The following is a 24714-nucleotide window of genomic DNA, read 5'->3' as shown; positions in this document are numbered from 1 at the left end:
TCAAATACTCAGGTCTATGTGCTCTGCTTCGCCAGTTTGTACCATGTTACAGTAACGCCAATAATGACAAAATTCTATATAAATCTTCCCGAATGCCAATTTTGTTCGCCGTCAGACTGCAACCCATGAGTCACGGCGACATGTGATGCAGCAGTGAGCAGAAGAATCCTCGCTGATTTCCTCTGTAATCTGTGAATTGTTAGAACGGTGGAATATCTGCTCAAATCATTTTCCACGAGACCTCCACATGCTGGAATCCCATTCCCGCAAAGCAACAAATAGACTCATTATGTCATTACGAGCTGCAAGTGATTCATTCGCACTCCACGGAGATAATGGTCTCATCTGTCAGAGAACCAAGCACCTTTAATTAAAAGATGTGTGAACTGAAAATATCCCCCCTGCTCAATTATCAGAAAAGCAGGTTATACAAATAATTAAACAGTAGCAATAATCCAGAGCTGCTTCTGACTGTGGGGTCTTCAATTCGCCAATCCCAGTCTGGTTTGAATGAACTGGTTAACGTCGTCTGGTTCTGTGTGGATGACTAAAAGCAGCGCTCTGGAGATCTTCTGAGCTCCAAGTGGCAAAAAAGCACCAAGTGCATCTGTGACTCAGGTAGGAAAGGGCCTCTGGCATTCAGAGAAGTGCAATCGATTTTGCTGGCTCCAATAGGTTACCCTTTTAAAGTGACAGAACAATGCTGAAAGGGCCGCAACATCTTACAGCGAAGGCTTGCTAGGTTTTTGTATTTTTGAAAGTAGGAAAAAAGAGACTTGCGTGTGCACAAGAAACTGAAAAACACGTCTTAGTGTTCAAATATTTTTCTCTTGTAAGATCTTTTTCCTGACGTGGTTGAGACTTGTTGATTCAAATTTCTAAACCGTGTTTGTCAATCAACTTCAAATTTCAGAGGTTCAGGGGATTATAACATTTTATCTCTTGGAGCTATATGTACTTATGTATAAATACACATAAATACCGTCACATCTATGCATCATAGATGCGACTGGGTTTATTCATGCACAAAATGCCTTTAAATCTTGGTAAAAACACGTCTTTTGTCTTTGTCAACAGCTTTACATTTCTAATTTAGCTGCAATTGATGCACTGATTAAGCAGTCACTTAACTACCAAACCAAACATTCAGACCCACAAGTCAACAACAGGTAACCTGGGGCAACAATTTACCAGTTGTTGTAATTTCTCCATAATATGTTTGGGAATGAGTCTCTCTGTTTCCAGGATATTTAATAGTTTAGAGACCATGGTAAAACAAATATTCTTGCATGGGATGATTTTAAACAACATTGGCTGTTTTTTTTTTGTTTGCCCCCAAATATGTGCTCTTACAAACAAAAGCTGGTGTTAGTCATGTCTTCATTTACCAACTGGATGTTTTTCTCTGAAAACACACAGGGAATATGGTGCACTGACAGTTGTCCTTGTCGCCACAGATTCACAGCTTCAACTAAAGGCCCATCTCTCAAGTCACATTTTTGTCCTGAAAGGGAGCAGTAGTCACCCTCCATGCAGTAATGAGCAATCCTTGTCACCTCCCTCGAGTCTAATTGCGCAGGTACCAGTGAGGCAGATCATAGGAGATGAAGCGCAGTGGGAAATGAGATCACTACCACAGAAATGCCACTCAGCGTTCAAGAGAACAGAAGACACTTCTCGCCCTCCCCTTCATTCGCCCACTCCCATTTTGTCTTATTTCCAAGAATAAGTAGGCAGACTGTGCTCTCGTAGGTATGAATAATGGAAGCACCCTGCAGCAGGAGCTCATTTCCAGTGAGTGATCATCACACCGATGTAAGACCTAATGATCACACAGATAAAGAGAGAGGCTGGCATGCATGATTAACATGGTCAGGTCTGCCTCGGATCCTCTGACCGCTCTGAGTGTACAGCATCAAAAGCATCCGGGAAAGTATGACTGATTGTGAATCACTGGACTCAGCACCAAGGGAGCAAATAACACAATCATTAACTCTAAATAAAATGTTATGAAATATTTACATTAACCAATATCTTTACAGGTAATTTACATAGATATGATCTATGTTATTTTCTCTTTTTTGTGAATATGTAAAAAGAACATATGATTTAGATTTTTTTGTATGCATTTATTAAAATTTCATTTAAATAATACACAAAAAATGTTTATTTACTAAGTTGTGACACATTCGGCTCTTGGTCACTAGATGGCACTGTTGTACAAAAAGAAAAAAAAAAGAAAGAAAGCATCTAGAGAATGCTCCCTCTTCCTCATCATAAAAAGTCAAGTTAACGTTAAAGATACACATCTATCAAAATAAACATGAAAACATATTTAAATTTATTTAAGGAGGTTTTGACAATAAATATTCACTGGTATATTTTCTCTCTTTTTTGGCTTATTCTGAATTAGAGTCTAACGTTCACAGTGGCATTCTAACAGAGCATAATGTAGATTTGACTCATGCTGAAAATAGGAGACATCGCAATCTGAGCTGCTGACACAGCTGAGTCAAACTCTGCTCTAAAGACATCCTGAAGGACGTGGTTTTGAGTTGCACTGAGGTTTTTGATAGCACGCGTTATTTGTCTGCCGGAATAAGCCGTGCTTCCAGTCATATTGACATAAGTCTGCTGGAATCCCACAGAAGTGATCCCAGCACGCCGGCTGTGACTCCTGTTACCATGAGATGCCTTGGACTGAACCGTTGCTGGCTGACTGGAAGGCACGTCATCTGAATCTGACCCAGTGACAAACACCTGAGCTCATGTATCAGCGGGAGGAGAATGAAACATTTACATTAAGCTTCATCAGACCAGACGGGGTACAGATGATAGGCCTGAGCATGCAACAAATGTTCTCTCTTATCTCATCTCATGCCAGTAAGTTGCCAGCTGTCATTACAAAGTACCAGAACCTGCTAACAAACCAACACTATATCCAGGCAGTCATTACAGAAAGGCTTTGACTGCTTTTCATTTGGCAATGCAGGCAGATTCTTAAATCTACCTGAGAAACCAATTAATACTTAGTAGTTTTATTTAATTGGTGGTAAATATTTAAACTAAAGCATAAAAAAATAAAATAAAAAATGTGTGACTTTTTATGGTGAAATTTGTGCTAAAATAATTTCAAGGTTAGTGGTTTCTTAAGTGGGTACCCATGGTTCTTTTGGACACTCAGCAGAATTTTTTTTGGGTCCTCATTTGTATATGATCCATTCCTAAATCATTCTGTGCTCTGCATTTAACACGTGTTTCAAAGTTGTGTCAACAATTAATTAAATTGGACAAAGATATGCTTGTTTTTTTTGTTAATAATTACTTTGAAAAGTCTTAATTTATTTGCGTTGTAGACTAAAGCCTTTGTAAACGTTGTCCCTGCCTCCTTGTCCACCGTGTCACACGCAACAGGCTAAACAAATTCCATGTACTTCTCTGTACGGTGTATTGATTTCTTCGCTGTCAGATCAAAGTGCCCGATTAAAAGTTTGTTTTGCTTTTTTGTCCTTTTGAGAGAACCACAGCAGTAAAATCCACTATAGAAACTCCTACAACAGAGAGTATGGAAAAAGCAAACAGGAGAAAGATCAAGGCTAATTCTGAGCTCTCTGTGCAGAAATCCACAGGTGCTCTTGTGTAGAACTGCTTCAGTAAGTTTGTCACACTTAGTAAAGTGTCTGCTTTGAAGTATTACATAAAAAAATCACGTGACATATGAAAACAATGCCGCTTTTTATTTGCTTTTTCAGCCTGTTGTTTTGAAGTTATATCTTCTTTCACTCAAACCAGTTTGTTCAAATAAAACTCCTTCAACGCTTGGAGAAACTTCACCTCTCACAAATGCCAGAGATGAATTTATGATACTTGGGAAACTGGAAAAGGGAATCTTATATATATGCCAGACTTCACAGATTTATGTTCACCTCTTTTTTTAAAAAATCTCTCTTTAGCTTCTTGCTCATGCAGGCACATGCACGCATGCATGGACTGTTGTCAGTAGCATTTTCTGCTGTTTTTCACTAGGCAAACATACAACTCCATAATATGTCTGAGTAGACCAACCATGCAGCAGGCTTCTGAACAATTTCACAGTAAAACGACATGAAAGACTAATGAAGCCTAAACTGGCCACAGACTCTCAAGCTGACCCACTTGTTGGTTTCTCACTATTTGTACAAACTGGCCTACATTACGCCATCGCCAACTTGTATTTAGTTCAGGTCAGTTCATCCGTTCAATCTCCTTCAACCCAGCTGAGCCCAAACACCCTTACTGATGTGACAATAAATAGTAGCTGGGAGAAAGTAAAGAAAAAAAAAAAAAAAAAAGCAGGAGATATCATAAATATGCAAATATTCCAATGCTTTTGACCACACTGTTATACAACATCAAGAATGAAAGTATTCTTCAGTTTTATTACACAACACATCAGTTCGTACAGGAATAGCATAAAATGTGTGTTTAAAACTACAAAAGCCCAGATGAAAGTTAAAGTAAACTTAAGACATTTGTTGGAGCTACAGAGCTTCTATTTACACCATAAATACATCACATTATGACAATAATTAAAACAGCAAAATTAGCTTCACATATAAAGATTTATATGGCATCTTTATGTACACATAAGAAAAAAAAGCGTTTTTTATATGATCATTTACAAGTATACAGTAAACAGGTGGTTCTGTATACAGGCTCATGAGAATTATTGCAGAGCTTGCAAAATGTACAGGACAACAGTAAACACTATCTGCGCAGACGGGGCTGCATCTCTAAGCGGAAGTGCATGTAAACATTTGGTTACAAAGATCTGCTACCAATTTGTGATGCTCCGGGGGGCCAAAACTTTTAAATTCCAAATACTTCGGACAGCAGCACCAACTTGTAACCAGTGACAGAAAACAGCAAGAAAAATAAAATAAAAATCGTGTGACTCTATCAATAGACAACAGCTGAAGCACTTTTTGAGGCTGCAGTCATGAGAGGAACCCCCTCTGCATTCTTGTGCAAGTGTGAATATTCGCTAAGAGTTCCTGTCAACAGTATAGCTGCTGCTGCATATATTCTCCTGCCAGAAAGCAGCTTCAGTTAAAAAGCGGCAGCAGTCCGTGTCACACGCAGCAGAATGTGTGCTCACTTTGTCAAAAACTAACCCAGACGTTGCCTTAAACAGGCGTAACTCGAACACATGCGGTTGCTGCACAACTGCTGCGTGCTTCAAAAAAAAAAAAGGTGCAGAGTCACTGTTTTACACCCGAAATAGGGTTTAACCAATACTCCTTCAGGAAGTACTGCTTCTCTTTCTGGTCTTGGGCCTCCTCTTGAGAATTTCCTCCTCTTGGTCACTTTCACAATCCCTCTGATTAAAATAAATTTAAAAAAAGTTGTTTGCATCATTGATATTGTGACAGCAGCAGAGTGTAGAAATAAAAATATGATCTTTTTAAGGTAAAATCCAGAGTTACAACTTTAACTATTGTATTCTAGTCCAACTAACAATGTCTCTGCATTACTGCCGCACATATATGCACATTTGAACCACAAAAAATATGTATTGGAATGCCCTAAGGTTTTTCCAAAGAAACATCTATAGTACATCTATATAGACTAGTAAAGACACATGCAAAAGAAGGAATGTCACCATCTGCTCCTAAGCATAACAAAATCTATCAAAGTACATCTAATGTATCTGAAAAATATATTTTTCAAAAGTAAACTTTTCTCAATTAAACAAATGTACAAAAGCCATTAGGTATTTTGTTTATCCACTCCAATTTAGTACCATTTCTCAAAATACAAATTCTTGCTCAAATATTTGTGTGTTTCTATCTAATTAGATACAGCCACGTTTATCGGCAAGCGCCGATTTGTTGAGGTGGCAAGACAAATATGCTCGCTGCTTTTGTTTAAAACAAACACGTAATTGTCCAGAGTAGAAATGTTTTATTTGTTTAGTGTGAGATTCAACATCTTTATCACTACTGTAGACAAATTTGTCCATGCCTAAATACAAAATCATAATTATGGGTGGCTGATGTTAAATTAAAAGGAAAGTTGCTTCTAGACACATGTATGCAAAGTTAGGTAAACCACGCAACTCTGCCTCCAGTCTCTGTCAGAAGCAAAGCCCTTGCGGACGACTGGCTGTGAAATAGCAGCTCATATACGAGAGCAGCATCAGTCTAAACTTGCATCAGCAAAGTCTGGAGGCAGCTTTCCTAAAATATTCCACCACTGCAACTGCTGAACCCTGGCAACGTTCTCCTCACCTGATCCTCTGCAGGCAGCTTCTGACCCTTCTTCATGATCCTCGTTAAGTGGTTGCACAAAGCCACAATTCGAAAGGACAACTGAAAACATCATAAATAAAAAAAAAAAGATGTGCAATCACAAAATTAACCAAGTGCAACATTTTCCACAGATGATTTAAGAATTAAATCTGAGTTGAATCCTCATCCTGCAATTTACCTTCCAGCGTCGTCTTGCATACTGCTTTTTAAAGTTCTCCAAGTTGACCACTGAGAGCCTCTTCACCATCGCCTGCCTGGAGTTAAGAGGCTAAGGACACACAACATGGGATGATATGACAAAGAAAATATGTGAATGCTAAATGTTTTATTCACCTATAGATTCACACTGCTCAGATTTTGACAACAAGCCTGAGACAGGTCAAGGGTCTTGCTAAAATTGCAATTTAAAAAGTGAGTTTATAGTAAAGAAAAACATCTTTTATTTGAGAGTTAAAAAAGAAAACACAAAACATGAGAAAAAAAATATTTATTTGGAAAAGCAAATTAAAGTAGAATTAAAGAAATGTATCTATACACCAGAGGTCTTATAATGGGTGATGGATCTTTGTCATCTTCATGAAAGAAATACAAAACGTAAACAGTTTTAACACCGAGTAAAAGTGCAAATTTAAATAAATCAAAAGCAAAAATAACATCTTTTAATAAATCTTTAAGAAACAATAACTACCATCAAGTGAAATAGATAAATAAATAAATAAATAAATAAATAAATAAATAAATAAATAAAATAATAAAGAAAAAAATAAATATATAAACTTTCTGACATTGTTAAATTAAGAAAAGTGCTTGATTTTGTGCTCAGTGTGAAATACTTTCATTTTTAAATAACCAACATAATTACAAAGTTTAAAAGTATTTCAGAAACAAACTGTAATCATAGTTCCATGATCTACAAGTAGGCAATGCTTTCTAAAAATGTCTGAGTTCAAGCTGGAACCGTTAGGAAGTTAGATAAGTTTATTTTTGGACAGGCAGCTGAGCCTGTTAGTAGTTGGTGTGGGTTAGTGCCTGATGTGAGACAGACGAGCTTAGACAAGGAACGCAAATGAGTGATAACGAACTGAAACCATCAGTGGACAGATGGAGAAAACCAAGCTACTTCTTCAACTGATAAACCAGTCTCCTAAACATCGCTTAACTTTGTCTAAATAATCTATTTCTAACATTTTATGTTGTTACAAACATGAGATGAACTGCACTAGAATCACTGAATTAAACTTTCAATCTGAGTGGATTTGGAAAATAAGAAAACTTCTGTACCTGCAAGACCAAATGTTAACAAGTGATGCAGAGAGTTGAGTCAAATTAGAAGAAGTTGTAAACTATAAATATTTCTTTAGAATAGAGGAAACAGGAAAATTTTAAATAGATGAGGCAAAACATCCAGGTTATAAGTTGCTGCACAGATGCATATGCAAACCTAAACTCGCATCCAGCTGGGATGCAACCAGTTCCTCATGATGCTCCAGAAAAATTCCAGTTAAAATCATTTCTATAGAACTTAACAGTATATAAATATTTAAATAAATAGTGTAGACAGGCAGTCTCTGTGCTACTTCCTGTGTGTCCATTTATATTCAAAGAAACTTAATGAGCAAAACTTTTTCTCCTTTATCATGAAAGCAAAAACAAAGAGGCTTTTTTCACAAAATTCTACCTCATACTTACATTTCCTGTATAAAATGTTTCTATCACATATTAACCTTCATCTAGAACTGTGGTTCTCAAACTCTAATAAAAGTATCAACACCTGCATTCATTTTTCCGTCAGTGGAGATTTTCTACCATTCTACCATTGGAAATGTGGTTATATGTTTCCAATCCATCAGCAGGATCTTTCACTAGACAACTGAAGATCAGAAATAAAAAGGTTTTGAAACTAATGTAAGGCTATCTTAAGGCTATGATAATTAATGAGCATATTTTAGAGACAAATAAGAGTATGCTTAATATAGACGGGATCTGGTCATCATGCATGCGATCAGCTCCAGAATCTGCTACACTATACGGAACTTCTTTCAATTAGTGAGTTTAAACAACAACATAAACATAAAAAGTTTGAGTGGCGATTTTTTTTAAATTGATGATTTCAGTCTGCTGAGTTTGCCATGTTTTACTGATGTTATCTTAGATTAAAAACAACTTAAGATTTCCTGAGGTGGCACCTTATCAAATGTTTGAGGACAATTTGTCAAGAAAGAAAATTTGCAGGCATTCAGAAGCTCAGATCCATAAAAAAAAAAATTCAGCGTTTTAGATCCCATGAGGATTTTTAAGAATAATAAAACTGACTCCGTTTCTACATTAGGCAGACTCTCATACGTGGTTTGGCCTCTGGACACAGTTCAGATCCGCAGGACTCCTGCGGCAGAGCCTGGTTTACGTCTGCACTCAGACCGCAGTTCTGGATGCTCCATTAACTCCCTCAGGAGTTGACGGAGCTCCCAGTTCAGCTCCAGCCCCATGATGTCCAGTTGGCTCTGCCTGATGTTCTCCAGTGTCGCATTCATCGCCTTGACGTCCTCCTGCAACTGCCTCCATTTTACAAAATTCAAAGTGAGCCTGAGAGGGAAGTTTCCTCACAGCTTCGCTCTTCTGCCCCTTGTACTAGGCCTCCTTGTCGACGTAGATGGAGAACTGCTTCCACGCCGCATTGCAGCGTGCTGTGGGGACCCTGCACCTCCAACGGCCCCTTCTCCATGAAGCCGATGTGCCTCACCACACAAGCAAAGCACTCCACGTTAATGTACGTGTTGTTTTGAGGCAAGCTGCCGCGTGACTGGATGCGGTACTCCTTCAGACGTTTGCTTTCCAGCTTTTCGGTTTTCTTCTCGGCTCCAGACACATTGCCATCCTCCTCCGTTTGGCCGCAGGACTTAAGAAGGATTGAAGGAGGAAGGGGGGTAGGGGGGAACACTGAGTGAGAGGCAGTCACACAGATCCGTCTTGAAAACACACACTGTGGTGAAAATCCCAGTAGATGAGCCACAGCGGTGATTAGTGCATGAAGATGGTAAAAACACTGCAAACATTCTTGATGAGTGCGTAATGTTTCCTGGTTTCATGCTCTGATCCAAACAGGATGGTGGGACTTTACAGCAAAACAAAACAGCAAAAAAAAAAAAAAACACCTTTTGCATGCATTACAGCAACCATTGTGAGTGAACTTCCTCAACGTCGTAGGCTGTTGCATTTCCTCGCCATCAAAACCTGTGATATTTTGTTTCGGTTCAGTCACATTTAGACAAAGAGACTTTTCACACACCCTCGGGGTCTATATGATGCCGCGGTGGTTGTAAGTTGTGAAGGCTGAAATAAATACCCCAGGTGGGAGTGAAGTCCAGAAACATCCACAAGCCAGCGGGTGTAAACTCAGGGACTCTGAGACTGCAGTCAGTTATCTTTGAACTTTTAATAATAAATCTACTTTTCCTACGAGTAGTGACTCTGTTACCCAGGCACGGCATTTGACATTAGCAACCTCCCTTGTTTCATTTTCAATAAGACATGACTAGAACAACACCAAACACGCCACAGAGCAGTCCGAGTCCACCACATACCTTAATCCATGGGTGATTCAAGGCATCTTGGATGGTCATTCGTTTTCTGAAATTGACAGAAAAAGGGCAGCTGAGTAAACGAGTCTGACACACACAAGGCGAGCTAGTCTGTCATGCATTACAATTAAAACTCTCTGAGGAGTTCAGTCAGATGAAAAGGCTCGCAGGAATATCATGTTTCCTGGAGGGTTATTTAAATGGAAACAGATGATGCATGCAAATAAAGATAAGTATTATTTTGTCTATGATAGTTAGCTTATGTTTACTGATACTATACATAATATCGTCATAAACACAAAGTACAAAACGTGCCTTACAGAACTGTGTGTACTACTTGAATTTATTCATATTAGTGTGACATTTTATTTTAAACTTATACATAAACATGCGCCATTGGGAATTATTGGGACCATCACAGGGTTACGCATGATTTAAAAGTGGAATAAGAAGGATAAATAGTTTTTTTTTTTGACAAATAAAATCTGAAAAGTGTGATGTGCATTCAAATTCATTTTCATAGCATGATGCTGCCACCTATTCTCAGTGGAGAGTATGTGTGTGGGATGGCTTGCAGTTTTCTGCCCAGATAGATTTGCATCACACGAGGTGGACACTGTTAATTATGTGACTAGTGAAGGCAGTTTATTGCACTGGATTTTATTTAAGGGAATCAGAGTATAGAGAACTGAAGACAAGTGCTGACCTCACTTTTCAGTTTTTGTCTTGCATTTTTATTTTTGAAAACATGGATATTTTGCATGATATGAAATGTGTGGTGCATTTGTCAAATAAATACTAAACTCCTGGATAAAAACTTGTTAGTTAAAAAAATGATACTTGGCCTAAAGTTCACTTTCCATAGGACATAACCATAAACGTACAACCAGAGCAAAAATAACAATGGATTCAAAGCATTACTGTCAAATTCCAGAGCGCTGTTTAGCTGATCATCTGTGGCAACACTTGAACATGTGTGTTTAAATAGCTTTTCATGCAGCCTGACTGATAGTGGTTTATTTTAGAAAAGAAAAGAGGACACATTTCATTTATAGTAGCTCAAAGATGGTACAGAGACACCCTGAAAGACATCCTGCTGTTCCTGCAGTGAAACGTTGCTCCTTCAAAGTTTTGACTCAAACAGGCTGAATATAAATGTGCGTTGTCGTTTTTAGGTTTTTAATATTTAAACACTTTTCACGTGAAGTATTACTTTCCATGGCACAATCATGCACCACCTTGTGCCACATAAAAGCCTAATAAAACACACTGAAGTTTGCCGTTGAATGTGAAATCGTTCAAATGGTATTAATACTTTGGCAAATCACGGTGTGCCATAAATCTGGACTGACTGATGTTTGACAGCAGATCCCCTGTTACATGTTAGATTGTCCCTCAGCTGTTTTCCATTGTTTTACCTCGTGTCCTTCTCCAGTAGCTGCCTGATGAAGCTCTTGGCCAGCTCGCTGGTATTACTGAAAAACTCTTCATCAAAGTCATAATCCACCGCCGAGACGTTTCCCAACGTTTCCTGCTTTGTTTCACCAAGGAAAGGCGAGATGCCGCTCAAACTGAAACAACAGCACAGAGACATTCACGCACACTGACCAGGGCCTTCTCCACATAATCCCCTCCGACGCATTGAGATACCAACTCACAGTATGTAGGTGATGACTCCGATGCTCCTGTGAAAACAGCACAAGATTAATCCAAAGTTATGCACAGCGGCTCGCTGTGTGGAAGCCAGCAGGGTCGGACGTAATTAGAGGCTCTCACCACATGTCTGCCTCCAGTCCTAGCTGCTCATAGTTGACTATCTCTGGAGCTGAAAATAGACAAAGCAAACTTAACTTTGCAGACTACAAATGGTCAGACGACAAGCAGTTTGAGTGAGAAAATGTTCCAGAAGGTAAAAAAAAAAAAAGAAAAAGCTCTTACCCACAAATTCAGGTGTTCCAAAAATGTTTTTGAAATCTGCCCCAGGTTTTATTTTGTGTGCCAGTCCAAAGTCTATGACTTTAATGCGCGGCAGAGGGACGCTCCTATCCAGCAGCATTATGTTTTCAGGCTGCAGGACAAGCACAACAAAAGTAGATGTTTTTTTGAACAGATTTTTTTGTTTGTTTGTTTTGTTTTGCTGCTAAGATTGGATAATGAGTGAACAGGTAGTCAACTCAGGTTACCTGGATAAAACTGCCTTTAAATGTATGCATTAAAGAAAAGCAGGTATTTGTGTTAGTGCAAATTATAAGACACATTTTCAAAGGTTCTTGTATCTATCAGCTCACTGCAGTTTTGCTACAGAGCTTCATTTTATGCATATCATAAGAGGGACTCATAATCATATGGAAACCTTTGAGATGCAAACATTCAAATCACAAACTGGAAGGCGGTCTGTGGGCCTCTCGATTTGTTGCTTTTTCCACACAGGATGCCAGCAAGAGTCGGTTGAGTAACGTGATACAATTTTGGTCAGATTCTGCAAATATTTCTCAATTCAAAAGCTGTTTACTCTGTGTGGCCTGTGTAAAAAATGTTTGTATTTAGCTCTGACACATAGGGGAGAAAAGTGACTCAGAGAAGCTCCATTTCAACAAAATAAAAAGGGAAATATTTGAACCCCAGATAGTTAAAAAAAAATAAATAAATCCAGTTTAATCATAATCCAATGAAGAGTTAGAGAAAAAATAGAACATTTGCTCAAGGAATCTTGGCTTTTATTATTTTTTTGGTGGAATTATCGAAGTTTAAAGATAAATTAATATTGTTAGTCCCGGCTGTATTTGGCAGAATGAGGGAAAATGTGGAAGTTGAAAAGGCTTTTCCTGATTTCCTGAACAGAGCCTGCCAGCAGCTAGGCATCCTTTTCATCAAATACCCCTTAGCTGCTGAAGCATATTGTCTAACAAGATGTATTTACAAAGAGCAAGCAGCAAATCACTGTGTTGCAAACTGAAAAGCCATTGTATGCAGTGATGCTTTTTCATAAGGGTGATATGGCTCAGAGCCTGTCAGCTGTTCCCCAAAGCAAGTTAACTGCTTCCTATTTGAATGAGACCAGAACGATGCATAATCTAAGCACTGTAATGAAATATGACTTTATCCATTACAGAGAATCAGTATTGAGTTGCAGTTTTTGAAAATCTATAATGCTTAGAATGATGAACTGGGACTGGAATTTCTACCCTCGCCAGAGATTTGCTTAAATTTATTTTTTATCAATTTTTAAGAGGAGAGACTCAACCAAGGGCACCATTTAATCAGGAACTGCCACTGATTGTATGACCCAAACTGGACCGATTGTGAGGTAAAATCTCTGGGACGATTACATGTTTCTTAGTGGTTAAACACTTCCAGCGACTTCTTTCTGCCTTTATGGGAAAGGCATCTCAAATCTATGTGAAAAGTCTTTTGGGGAAATCTTTTGGGGAAAAAAATACATAACTACAAATCATCCCCTTTCCGTCCTCCAAACATAATACACTTTAGCATTGCTTTATTGGAAAATGAAGGACCAGCTGGATTTGTCATGACTAATAGATTGAGGCTTAGGTTCAACGTACATTAGCACTCTCTCACTTTAAATGCAGAAAATAAAAAAAAAGAAAAGGAGAGTTCAAAAAAAAAAAAAGGACAACAATTTTAACAAGCCTGCGTGGGCGACCCGACTCTCTGAGATAGAAGAGATAACCTTGTGGAGTTTCTATCTGACAGTCTAAATGCTTCCCACCCCAAAACAGGAAGGATATGCATATCAGAGTGGTGAGACATTGACTCAGAAACATTAAAGACGTGCTGGGTGAATTTCACACAAAGTTCTCAAAGCCCTAGAGAAAGCATTTAATCATGGGTGGAACATACTGTACCTTTAAATCGAAATGCGCAATCCCCTTCGAATGGATGTACTGCACCCCGTCTAGTATCTGTTTAATAAACTGAGTGGCCTCCTCCTCACAGAGAGACTCTTTCTGAGCCAGGAAATCAAAGAGCTCCCCTCCGGAGACCCTGCGAACACACACGGACATGTACACACTTGCTTATTGTGGACTCAGATAATCAAGAGCAAGGGCCTCTGCACTCCTTTATCTAAAGTGTGTTCTCAGGAGCTGGATGCACAACTCCTGGATGCCTTAGATACAGAATATATGTTTGTTGCATCAACTCGGGAGACATTAACTCTACATATGAATCACTGTTTTCCCTCCATAAACCTAATGAAAAGGCTTATGGCGGTTTATGCATAAACAGAGAACCATCTTGCAGCTAACAACCAGTTCAGTCCGTCAGTCACTCAACAATAATTGGATTGGGTTTTCTCTGGTCCTAATTAGGCCCTACATTTTCCCAGGCCCTCGTTGGACTCAAAGGGGGCTCTGCTGGGGCAAAGGCATTATTTTCTTTGTCAGATCATTTGGTTCTATCTCACACACATGATCCTTTCCAGCCAAAGGCTTTAAACAAACAACAGTTTCAGCAAACAGTTCATGTGAGCAGAAACACCAAAGTTCAAGGCCAGCGAGTTGCGCTAGTTATTCAACTCAGGAATACATTTTTTAAGAGATTCCTCTGGCTCCAATAAACACTTGAATACTTCCACATTCTGTCCCATGACAACGTTCCAAGCATCATTTTATTATGATTTTACATGACAGACCAACACAACACGTTGCATAACTGTGAAATGTTAGGTCAGTAACCAATTTGCAAATAAAAATCTGCAAAGTGTGGCATTCAATTCAGTCCCCTTTACTCTGATACGTCTAAATGATTCTGTGAGTGCAATGTATATTCTTCAGCAGTGACCTAATTAGAACATATAGTCCACCTGTTTGTCATTTAATCAGAGTTTGATGGAGGGACAATCTTTCTCCAGGAAAACAATTGTCATTCAGTCCTGGAATCTCAACTTAATGGGAAAGTGATTGCTGAAAGATGCTGTCAGAAATCGTGTTTAAAGTTTGCCGCTAGCCATATGGAGGGCAAAGCAAACATGTGGAAGAAGTTACTCTGGTCAGACGAGACCAGAGTAACTTGTGCTGCACACATCATCATCACAATGAAAAATGGAGGTGACAGCGTCATGCTGTGGGGATACGTTTTATCAACTGGGGCAGGAAAGCTGGTCTGGACAATCCTGGGAGAAAACCTTCAAATGCTTGACTGAGGGGGCGATTTACCTTTCATCAAGACAACAACCCTAAAAATACAACCAGAGCTACAGTGGTTTGGATTAAATTCAAGCAGTATTAGAATGGTCAGGTATAAATTTTAATTTAGGATCTGAATTACACTGGGCTCCACCCGTGAAGGTTTTGTGCAAAACCTTGACATGCAAAGCTTTGTACACCTTAGTTTGCAAAGCTCTGGGGGGCAAGCACAAAATCCCCTTGCATATTAATTTAAGGTGCTGCTCAACACATGAAAAACACACTAAAAAATCGTAAGCTTTGTCTGTGTAATGTCAAAATGTGAAAAAAGCTGAGCATGTACATTTAAAGCTAATTTGTTTTAACCAAAAATACAGAAGCGTATAAGCCACAATGACTGACTGAATCGTGCAGTGACTCACAGTTCGAGGATGAGCACCACATCTGTGCGGTTCTCATAGACGTCATGCAGCTCGACAATGTTTGGGTGTTGGATCTCCTGCAGGATGTCCACCTCTCTCTCAATCTCCTCTCTCTTCACGCCCCGTCTGCTGACTCGACTCTGGCGCTTCTTGATGAACTTGGCAGCGTACGCAGTGCCTGTGCTCTTCTCTTTACAACGCCTGACAACTGCAAACTGCCCGCTGTGGACACAAAGTTAAAAAAGCAAGATTATTAATAATTGGCATGATAAATATGTCCAGTCGTTTGGTGTATAAGTTTGGAGCATGTGACATTTTATGACAACAGGACATAGCTAAACAAATACTAAGCAGGAACCTGTGTGTCAAAAACGTCTGAAATATTCTGGTGTAGTTCATTACTTCCTGTTTCCTGATGAGACAGAGAACAATCAACCAGGCTGATCGTGTGGACAGAGTCTCTCACCTCCTACTTCACTCAACTTCCTGCCAAAGCTCTTCCTTCTGTTCCAGCATCTAGTCCACTGAAAGAATCCCACAAACTCTGAATTTTTCATAACAGAGGTGCAGCTTTCAGACCATCCACAATTGGTTCATTGTGTTTTGGATGTGTTTTGCTACAGCCGCTGAATTCTTGACCCTTGATGGATGAGCTGACTGCTCCTTTTGACTCCGTTAAACGTCTTCCTTTTACTGTCGTGTGCATCAGACTTTTCAGTCAGAAATGGCCCAACGACATAATGAACTACACGTATGAAAACATTTTCCAACACAACATCCAGTTAACAATATATAGGAAGCCTATGACTTTGTTTTGAGGGGATTCTCAGACTAAAGTAATCCTGCTGACGCTCCTGCTGCTTCAGTCATTTCCTGCTGCTGTGGACTGACCGCCTGACTCCAAACACCCAGACTGGGAAAACAAACCTCTGGGTTACTCGGCCATTATTCTTCGGTCATTCAAAATATGAGTGGAGTTCATGGGCATGCTTGCGAAAAAAAATGCTTATATCTTTTGCAAATGTTGCACACACCTTGTAAGGTCTTTTTTTTTTTGTTACTGATGGGCTAAATTACATATCCGCAAAAAGCTGGAGTATCAAATTTACACACTTGTTTTCACAATATTTAAGAAAAAAACATTTTCTTTTGAGATGTTGTGCCTGAGAGCAATCTTACAGCAGGCAAAATAATGACTATCAGTCACAATACTGTAATCACAGTTCATGAGTCTTCACAGTTTTTCTGTTTCCTCATGTGCTTCATGTTATTTTTTTAATGAGGCGGATAATGACTTAGCCATCAGGTATTACTTAAACTGCTCCTCCACACTTGTAATTGTTCATTCTGAGTAACATGATTTTTACCTCATCAGACTAGAGCACAAGCAGATTCTGCTGCTTGTGCTCTAGTAATACATTTGGAAATCCCCCTGTTGGCTGAACTTAAAGCCTCATATGTCACAGCTACACTGTGACAAATGAGTGTAGCTCATATGTCACATGGCATAGGAAATGCCTTTCATTTCCTATGATTTTCATATTCATAACAAACCTCCTGCGTAACAAGGGCTAGTTTTACATAACACTGTGGTTCTACTTGGAAGCAAAAGAATACTGGCTCCAGACTTACTCCATTTTGGATAATAAACGTTGTTTTGAGAGATAAATTTAAGTCCTTAATCTGTGGAAAAACGTCCCACTTTCTAGTGGTTTGCTGGTATAACAAACCACGAGAAACAACTATTTCCTGTCTGAGCTGATGGAAGTCGAAGACTTTGTTTCCCATCACTTTTTAAATGTGTTTAGATCATGAGATGATGCGTTACTTGTTGTGTCCCTCTGTTAACATGATCTCTATCTGCTGCAGAGTGGGATGGGTTTGATAGGCAGGTAGGCTGAGATGGTTTCTTACACAGTAGCAGCTGTGGCTAAACCTTCTTGTGTACCTTTAATAAGTGCTTACACAGAGAACACTGGTGCATCTCAGAGGAAATGAATACAAGGCAAACATTGCGGTATAAAGTTACAGCTGATTCTTTGAGTCCTCTTCAACCACAATGTTGTGTGAGAGTTGAACCAATTGGTTGCTTTATAGACACACCCAGTCCAGCTCTTACTCACTGCTGAAAAGTATCCTCTGTGAACCTCCCTCCTAGAAAATAACAAAATGCTAAACAGAATTACATAGGCACCTGATGGGAGAAGAATTGAAAGTTCACATTGTGCCACCAGAGTAGCTCTTAGTGACTAATTGTTACGTAGAGCAATTAGTCACTCTGGCCATTACAATAAGTAGAATTTTCCAAAAGGACGACTTGTTCAAGCACATTGATTTTTTCCTTTCAGCACAAGCAAACACAGAAGTGCTCTGGGATGTGTTTCAAACATTTCCAGTGTAGAAAGAAACAGAGAGGGAGGAAAAACTATCATGCTGGGTTTCACATGTGACCCAAGTTGATCTGACTGCAAACTGGAAGACCATCAGGATATGCTAAATGTTGTGTGATTGGTAACCTACCTAACAACACTTTGACATACAAGCTGATAAAAGTGTACTTTGTTGCATGTTTCAGTATTCCGACAAAATTTTGCAGTGTTATATTGGAGTTTTTACAATGTTCCAATCAGCCATGCTGGATTATGAAGTTGAAATAGGGGAGAAACATCAGATTTTCCCACCTGGAATTTCAATTTTACACACCCCCTTATCCCATTGTTTTCATCTTTACCATGTGCATATTTACCATTGAAAACTGTTTGCGCATTGCCTTTTGTTAATAACACAACACTATGTTGTAAACCGACGAATGTTTACCTCAGAATACCAAACTGAAAACACCAAACTAATCCCTGTTGGGTTGCTGTTTTGTAATGTTTTGGGGAATTTTTAGAGATACTGATTTGGCATACCAAGGTTGAGAATGCCATAAGACAGGTGAAGACATTAACGGGTGTTCTACCTGTGAGTCTGTTGAAGAGGAATTTATTTGAACTGTCGTTTTGCGCTGTAGATTACTTTCAAGAAGCCTTTCTATTAAAGCCCTAAAGCCATGGGTTCTTTTGAAGGTTTGTATTCCATAAGAACATGTTTCAGCAGAGAGCAAAAGGGAAAGTGAGGATTTAACTTGCAACAATGCCCCAGAAACTGTTGCATATACATGCCTCATTGGAAAAATAACCACAGAGTGGGTGGATGGGGGCTAAAGCAGTTTGGAAACTCAAATACTCCCTCTGTACGATCTGTTCACAGACCATCTCCACCCCTGAGCCCTCCCTGAAAGGCTGACCCTGTTATTGAAGACCATCATTATGTGTGAACTGAGGAGGAGGGAAGTAGACCTAAAGAATTTGTTTTGCAAAAAGGCGAGCATCAAATGGCCTGAGGGGAGGAAGTGTCACATGGCGAGCAATCCTAGGAATCTCCTCTAAGTGTAAAAGCTTGAGTTGATAGATGCCTTTAAAATATGAGAAAGTGGCCGAACCAGGTGTCAGTGTACAGCCTTTGTTTAAAGTGTGGTTACAAAGTGTAGAGTAACAGCAGAGAGAGGAGTGATGGTGGCGGTGCTGTTTGTCTTCGTATTTCAGCCCGTCGGTGTGGCTGAAAGTGTCACGTCGCTCCAGAGTTTCCATTCCCAACAGCTGACGGGACCATTATCCGCAGACCAGGTGGAGAGAATGCTCCGACAAGCGGCGCCGACGAGATATCAAAATGTGCTTCCCAACTGAGTAACTGCTGGTTCTGCGTGACAAAGACAGTCAGAATGGTAGCTGATTCACCGTCCTAAACCGATCATCTCCGTCATCTGCACACCAAATGTTGAGGAGCTCAGGGGGGAAGCACATGGATATCCTCTAATGGGCATGAAAACACTAAATTAGACTAACAAGACGCTTATTTGCTCTAAAAATGGCATCTTTTGATGTTCTACACCCTGAAAATGTTCAGAACATCTTCAGAATGATTAATCATCAGAGGAGCTGCAGCGCTGCGTATGAATTGACCTCTGTCAAACAGGAACTTTAGGAATTCCAGAAAATTCCCCATGGAGTGTTTTTTTTTTCTTTCTTTTTTACTCAAAAGTAGTAATGTCTGTATTCCAGAGCAAACTACACACACTCTTTTCCTACTCCTCACATAAATACAAAAATACATGTCTCCTGTCTGGAGTAAAGATATATGGTGGGCAGTATAGCTCTTTCACAGCTATATGTTTATTCACAACATCTGAGTCTGAAATGTGTGTTGCTGCATCACAAGCGTCATTTGTTACTTCTTCAAACTGACAATGTTTCTCTAGTCAGTTTCTTTCACAGGACCTTGTCTTGTGGGACAGGACAGAAATACAGTTTCCTGTAAACATTTGCCCATCAGTTGCTTAAAAAATACATAGTCTGCATTTTATCTTATTACGATAACAACTGCATTTGTGGTTTTGCATAGACAATGGCAAATAAAATAGTTATTTTTATTGTGATATTTATCCACCGTATCACCAAACAAGTTTAGCGTGCAATGTGATCATAAAAAGAAAAACTCAAACATCCACATTTGTCTGAGGAGAGAAAACTCACTCCAGATACCGTTTCCTGGAAAAATTCAGTGGGTTTGAAAACATAACTTTTAGGTCCTTGCCTGGTCCACACTAAATGTCACAGGATATATATAATCAAAAATAATGGAGGTTTAATTCGAGGAAAAGACATAATATTATTATGAAAGATTGTCAATGTTTTCTTCAACAATTCTTTTATCATAAGAGCAGCAAACATTAAGAAAAAAATACGTCCATTTCTTGACTTTTAGAGGAAATAAAGGGACTGCTGTGAAGTGTTGCTAATGTGGTTTAATACATTTGACTTTTTCCCAACAAATCTATTAGAAGAAATGTGTTCAGAGATAATATAATCTCTTACTGAATACCTCCTCAAGCGATCTCAACAAACCCACATTCACAGGATGGAGGGGCTCACAGAATTAGCAAATTAGTAGAAAATGATGAAAATCAGATGCTGCAGCCTTCACAGTCACCAGATCTTCACCAAGTTGTGTACTTTGGAGAAGAGGTGACAAATTACAAACCCCGCGGAGGGAGTAATGTTGTTTGGACGAATGTTTTACCCCTCAAGATGCATTCCAGAGACTTGCAAAATCGCAGCTAAGCTGTGCTGACGTTGTTCTGGCAGAAAGTGGTGACCCAACACACTATTAGGAGGTGATTTATGGAGGGTCCCTACGGGTTAGCGTTCATGTCAGCTTGAATATAAAGAGTTGGATCTGTAACATAAAAGAATGGTATAGCCATGTGTGGAATACCGCTTGTAAAAAAAACAATGCCAAACCTGCCAGGATGTTATCAAAGAGCAACGGCCAAATTCTTAGTGACGTCAGTCAGGATTTCATCATAAACAGAAAAGTTTAGACATCTTTTCTTCCTGTTTAGGCATGCAAAGAGAAAGGGTGCTCCCTTTTTGATGACAACAGCTTATCAAGTTTTTGTTGTCTCATCCAACCTTTTTCCTGATATAACAGCACAACTAGTTTCATACGCATCGTGACCAGTCACAGGCTTTTTTCCAATATCAATGCACACCAAGTGAATCACTTACTATTTCAAAGCTCATACGGTAATCTGTGATAATGTTTGGAAGATTTAAAGAGGGTTTAATGAGATGCCAGAGAAAGTGTCAGGGTGATCAGGGTGTTATCCAGCTGTAAGAACACAGGTAAATACAACAGTGCCCCTCCCCTAAAAGTGGTGAGTTGGCTGGGAATAAAAAGGCTACCACACTTTCATTCCCTTACAAGCAGACATATTCAGCTTTCCAAACAAACAGTCATTCCGTGTAAAATAAAAGATTGCCACCCATCATTCTGACTAAGTTAATGCTATTTTAATGCTAGAGACATACCAAAACAAAAACCTCCATAATCAGACAATCTTCAGCTGGAGTGGCTCAAACCAGTGATTGGGTGTTACTGGTTATTCAGATCAGTGATCACACTAAATTAAATGCAATCTCATAATATTGACCATTAGATATGAACGACACTGGCAATACTGAGGGAAGAAGATTGAATTCTACATTTTAAATGTTGTTGCCATATAATAGATAAAAATGAAACTTATTGCTTGCAGGGCTAACCAATCTTCCTTCTGACATTTACTTTTGTAACAGCACTTCATGAAGCAGGGGGGAAATGTACCAGTGTGAATGTGATGTTATTACGTAGATGACAAAACAGTGACAGTACCTCACATCTAAAGACTTACACCTTCAGGCTTGGGTTCGTTCAGGGGAAAGAACACAGCTGTCCTCAGTGGTACAAAACACCATCGACGGTAGGGCAGAATGATGAATTATCAACCCGCTAACGACTTGCTCAACATCTCCATGGAGGAGACAACCTACCTTTTGGTGATCTCATTCAACCTTTCCAACACCTGAGGAACAGTTACTCAAGTGGAAAGCTATGAATCACTAAATGTACGCAGTGCTGATTCATTCGTCTCGTTTGGAAAATTGTCACACCTGTGAGGTATGAAACAGAGTTGGCGACTCGCTGTGTCTCTAAGGTTTTTTTGTTGTTGTTGTTTTCACTTTCTGTGGTTTTTCACCACAGGATTCCGGGTTCTCGTGACTGTTCTTCAGAGCATGTCTCGAGATAAACTCAGAGCAGAATTTTCATGCTTCAACACAACCGATATTATCAGGATTTACAAAATGCACGTCCTTTTTTTCAGCTGTTCTCAAAAGAAAACTTACTCTTGAAAAAGTGATCTATATTTATTCAATTATTTTTATTCACTTCCATGAATTTTAATAAAACTTGTAAGCTAAACTTTTTCCACATTCTGCAACATAAAGGCCACAAACTTTACTTCTTTGGAGCTTTGGAGGGGGGGGAGTTATTTTATAGACAAAAACAAAGTAGGTCATAGTAACTGTGAAGTAAAAGGAAAATGAAACACCAATGTCTCACATGCACATGCATCTAGCTCCTCTTATCAATACTTGTTGAAACGACCTTTCTTCACCTCGGCAGAAGCAGAAGACATGGCTGGCACATTTCTACCAGTTTTGCACATCGGAGACTAAAATCCTCGTTCATTCTTCTTTGCAAAATAGATCAAGCTCAGTCACCTTGGAACATCTTTTTTTAAGTATTGCTGCAGATTCTGAAATGGATTTAAGTCTGGGCTTTGATTTAATTCTTTTCAATGGGCTATTGGAAACTGGAATTAATTATTTTATTACTGTTGATTACATCTGCACATTACGCTTTTCATAATTTAATTTGTAAAAAAAAAATAAAAAAAGTAGTTGTATCATTCACATTCAAATTCGAAAATTCCATTCTGCTTCACAAATATTCACTACTTTTTTGCTTGTCTAAAACTGGACACAGGCTGAGGTTCGTGTTTGCCGTGTGAAAAAAATTGAAGGAGTAGGAGTAATTTCTTGTTTTGCTGTAAATATTATCAGCTTTCAGTTTTCTGTGGAAAATTCCAGAGATAAGTGATTGGGCAGTTATTCATAAATCATTGATTGCTTTCCACACTTATTAATGACCTAAAGATGATCTTTAAACTATACATACCATGTTGGCATAAAATGGGATGCTTTGTTTGACATTCTTCTTCCTTTGGTGTAAACATACAACTGGTGCAGCCGAGACAAAGATGTTTTGGAGGAAACGGCCATGAGAAAGCGTTAGGACACAGTGTGTTTACTTGGATTAACAGCGAAAAGGTTAGAGGTCGCCATCCGTTTACATCCACTCTATCTGCTGCTGCACATGCCTAAGCCGGCAAGTACAAAATAGATATGTGGCTTCCTCAGTGAGTCTATATTGTTCTCTGAGAACTTCCTTAAATTCATTTCCCCAGGAGATAGTTAGGTTTTCTTCACAAATATTTGTAAATGTTGTACCCAGAAATCAGCTCTGATAATAGTAGTAATAATAATAATTAATTATCCCAAACACATCCTGTTTGTCTTACTGTGTCTGCATGTCAGCCTTTATCCTATGTAGTAAACTCCAACCCGTTTAGTCACAGTGACGCTCCCCAGCTCAAGCTTAAACAGGCCAGCTGTGTGCATACCTTCATAGGCTGCGCCACGCAGCCCGCAGAGACCTCAACCACACACACACACACACACACACACACACACACAGAGTGACATTTAAAGAGCAGGGAGGAAATACCTTCCTCTTCACACAACTTTGAGGGATTCCTCACCTTCCCAGTTCTTCTCCAATATCATAGAAGTCTTCCACGTTCTCCTGCTTGAATACCGCCATGCCAGGTGTCCTCATTGATGTGGCGGTCTCCTGGACATGTGCTGCAGAAGCCTGTGAATCAGTCTCCCCTGGAGCAGTCTTCGTATTTATCAACTCCACAGGTTCAACCCTGTTGGTGAATAAAGGGTGTTCATGCTGGTCTCTGACTGAAGGCATAGCATTTTTTCCACCACATGTTCCAGCTTGCTGTAGCTGCACCTACTTTCACCTTACAGCAGAAAACACATCGATTTGACCGGCAAAGACAACACAAAACTATAACGGCAGCTACAAATGGTCTATAACACAGGAGTGTTACCAGCTGGACAAAATAGGAATGTTTAGTTCTTGCGATTATTAAAGGATTAGAGAGGAAAAGAGGATTTCTTCATAATTAGGGCAAGGCCTCTACTGTGAAGCATTTTATCTGGCACAAACATAAACTGATTAAAATTACAAGGCCTTTCCGGGTGTTCTGATTGAAAATCTAAAGACAAACTGGAAACAAATGGTGTGCCTTGGCTGTGAACAGATTGGTACAAGCAAATACAAACTGAAGAACTGAGAAACCACAAACTTCCTATCTAGTGAGTTTCACAAACTGCCATCAATCAAGCTGAAGCTTGAAGTCGTACCTTCAGTCAGATGGAGAGAAGAGGATAAAACCTGCATCAGATGCCACGTCTCCTACAGCCGGTGCGGTCTTCTCATAGGTGCAGCAGCTGAGGCACAAACCTGGTCCTCTGGCTCCTCTGCTGCTCTCTGTCACCGACCCGCACGGCCCGTCAGGCTTTGTTTCTACACAAGTCCCTCCCCCCACAAACCCGTCTTTACTGATCTGTTATGAAAGTATAGCGTGCAGCAGAAAAGAGGCAGGCAATCAGCAACGATCACCGCATTTGTGCCGTTTGGTCTGACCGTGTTTTTGAGGAACTGAAAAAAACAAAAAAAAAAGTTTGTATCTACATCCTGGATGCAAATAAAACCAGAT

The 24714-nt window shown here is 39.4% G+C and overlaps 1 protein-coding gene across 1 annotated transcript; it reads right to left on the bottom strand.

Annotated features, from left to right (window-relative positions):
- Positions 1-4398: 4398 nt before the first annotated feature.
- Positions 4399-24614, bottom strand: dapk2b (death-associated protein kinase 2b). The gene is made up of 12 exons (XM_008412248.2): positions 24359-24614; positions 23683-23853; positions 15438-15659; positions 13735-13873; positions 11807-11936; positions 11645-11693; positions 11527-11553; positions 11287-11439; positions 9872-9917; positions 6469-6558; positions 6270-6350; positions 4399-5359 (listed from the first exon to the last, which is right to left on the bottom strand). Exons 2-12 carry the CDS (start codon positions 23757-23759, stop codon positions 5282-5284), a joined length of 1092 nt encoding a protein of 363 aa, XP_008410470.1. The 5' UTR covers positions 23760-23853; positions 24359-24614; the 3' UTR covers positions 4399-5281.
- Positions 24615-24714: the final 100 nt, after the last annotated feature.

Source organism: Poecilia reticulata, chromosome 6 (assembly GCF_904066995.2).
Source record: "Poecilia reticulata chromosome 6, P_reticulata-male-v2, whole genome shotgun sequence".
Classification (NCBI taxonomy): domain Eukaryota; kingdom Metazoa; phylum Chordata; class Actinopteri; order Cyprinodontiformes; family Poeciliidae; genus Poecilia; species Poecilia reticulata.
The sequence above is the reverse complement of the archived record's forward strand: the minus strand, read 5'-3'. Positions and strand labels throughout refer to the sequence as shown.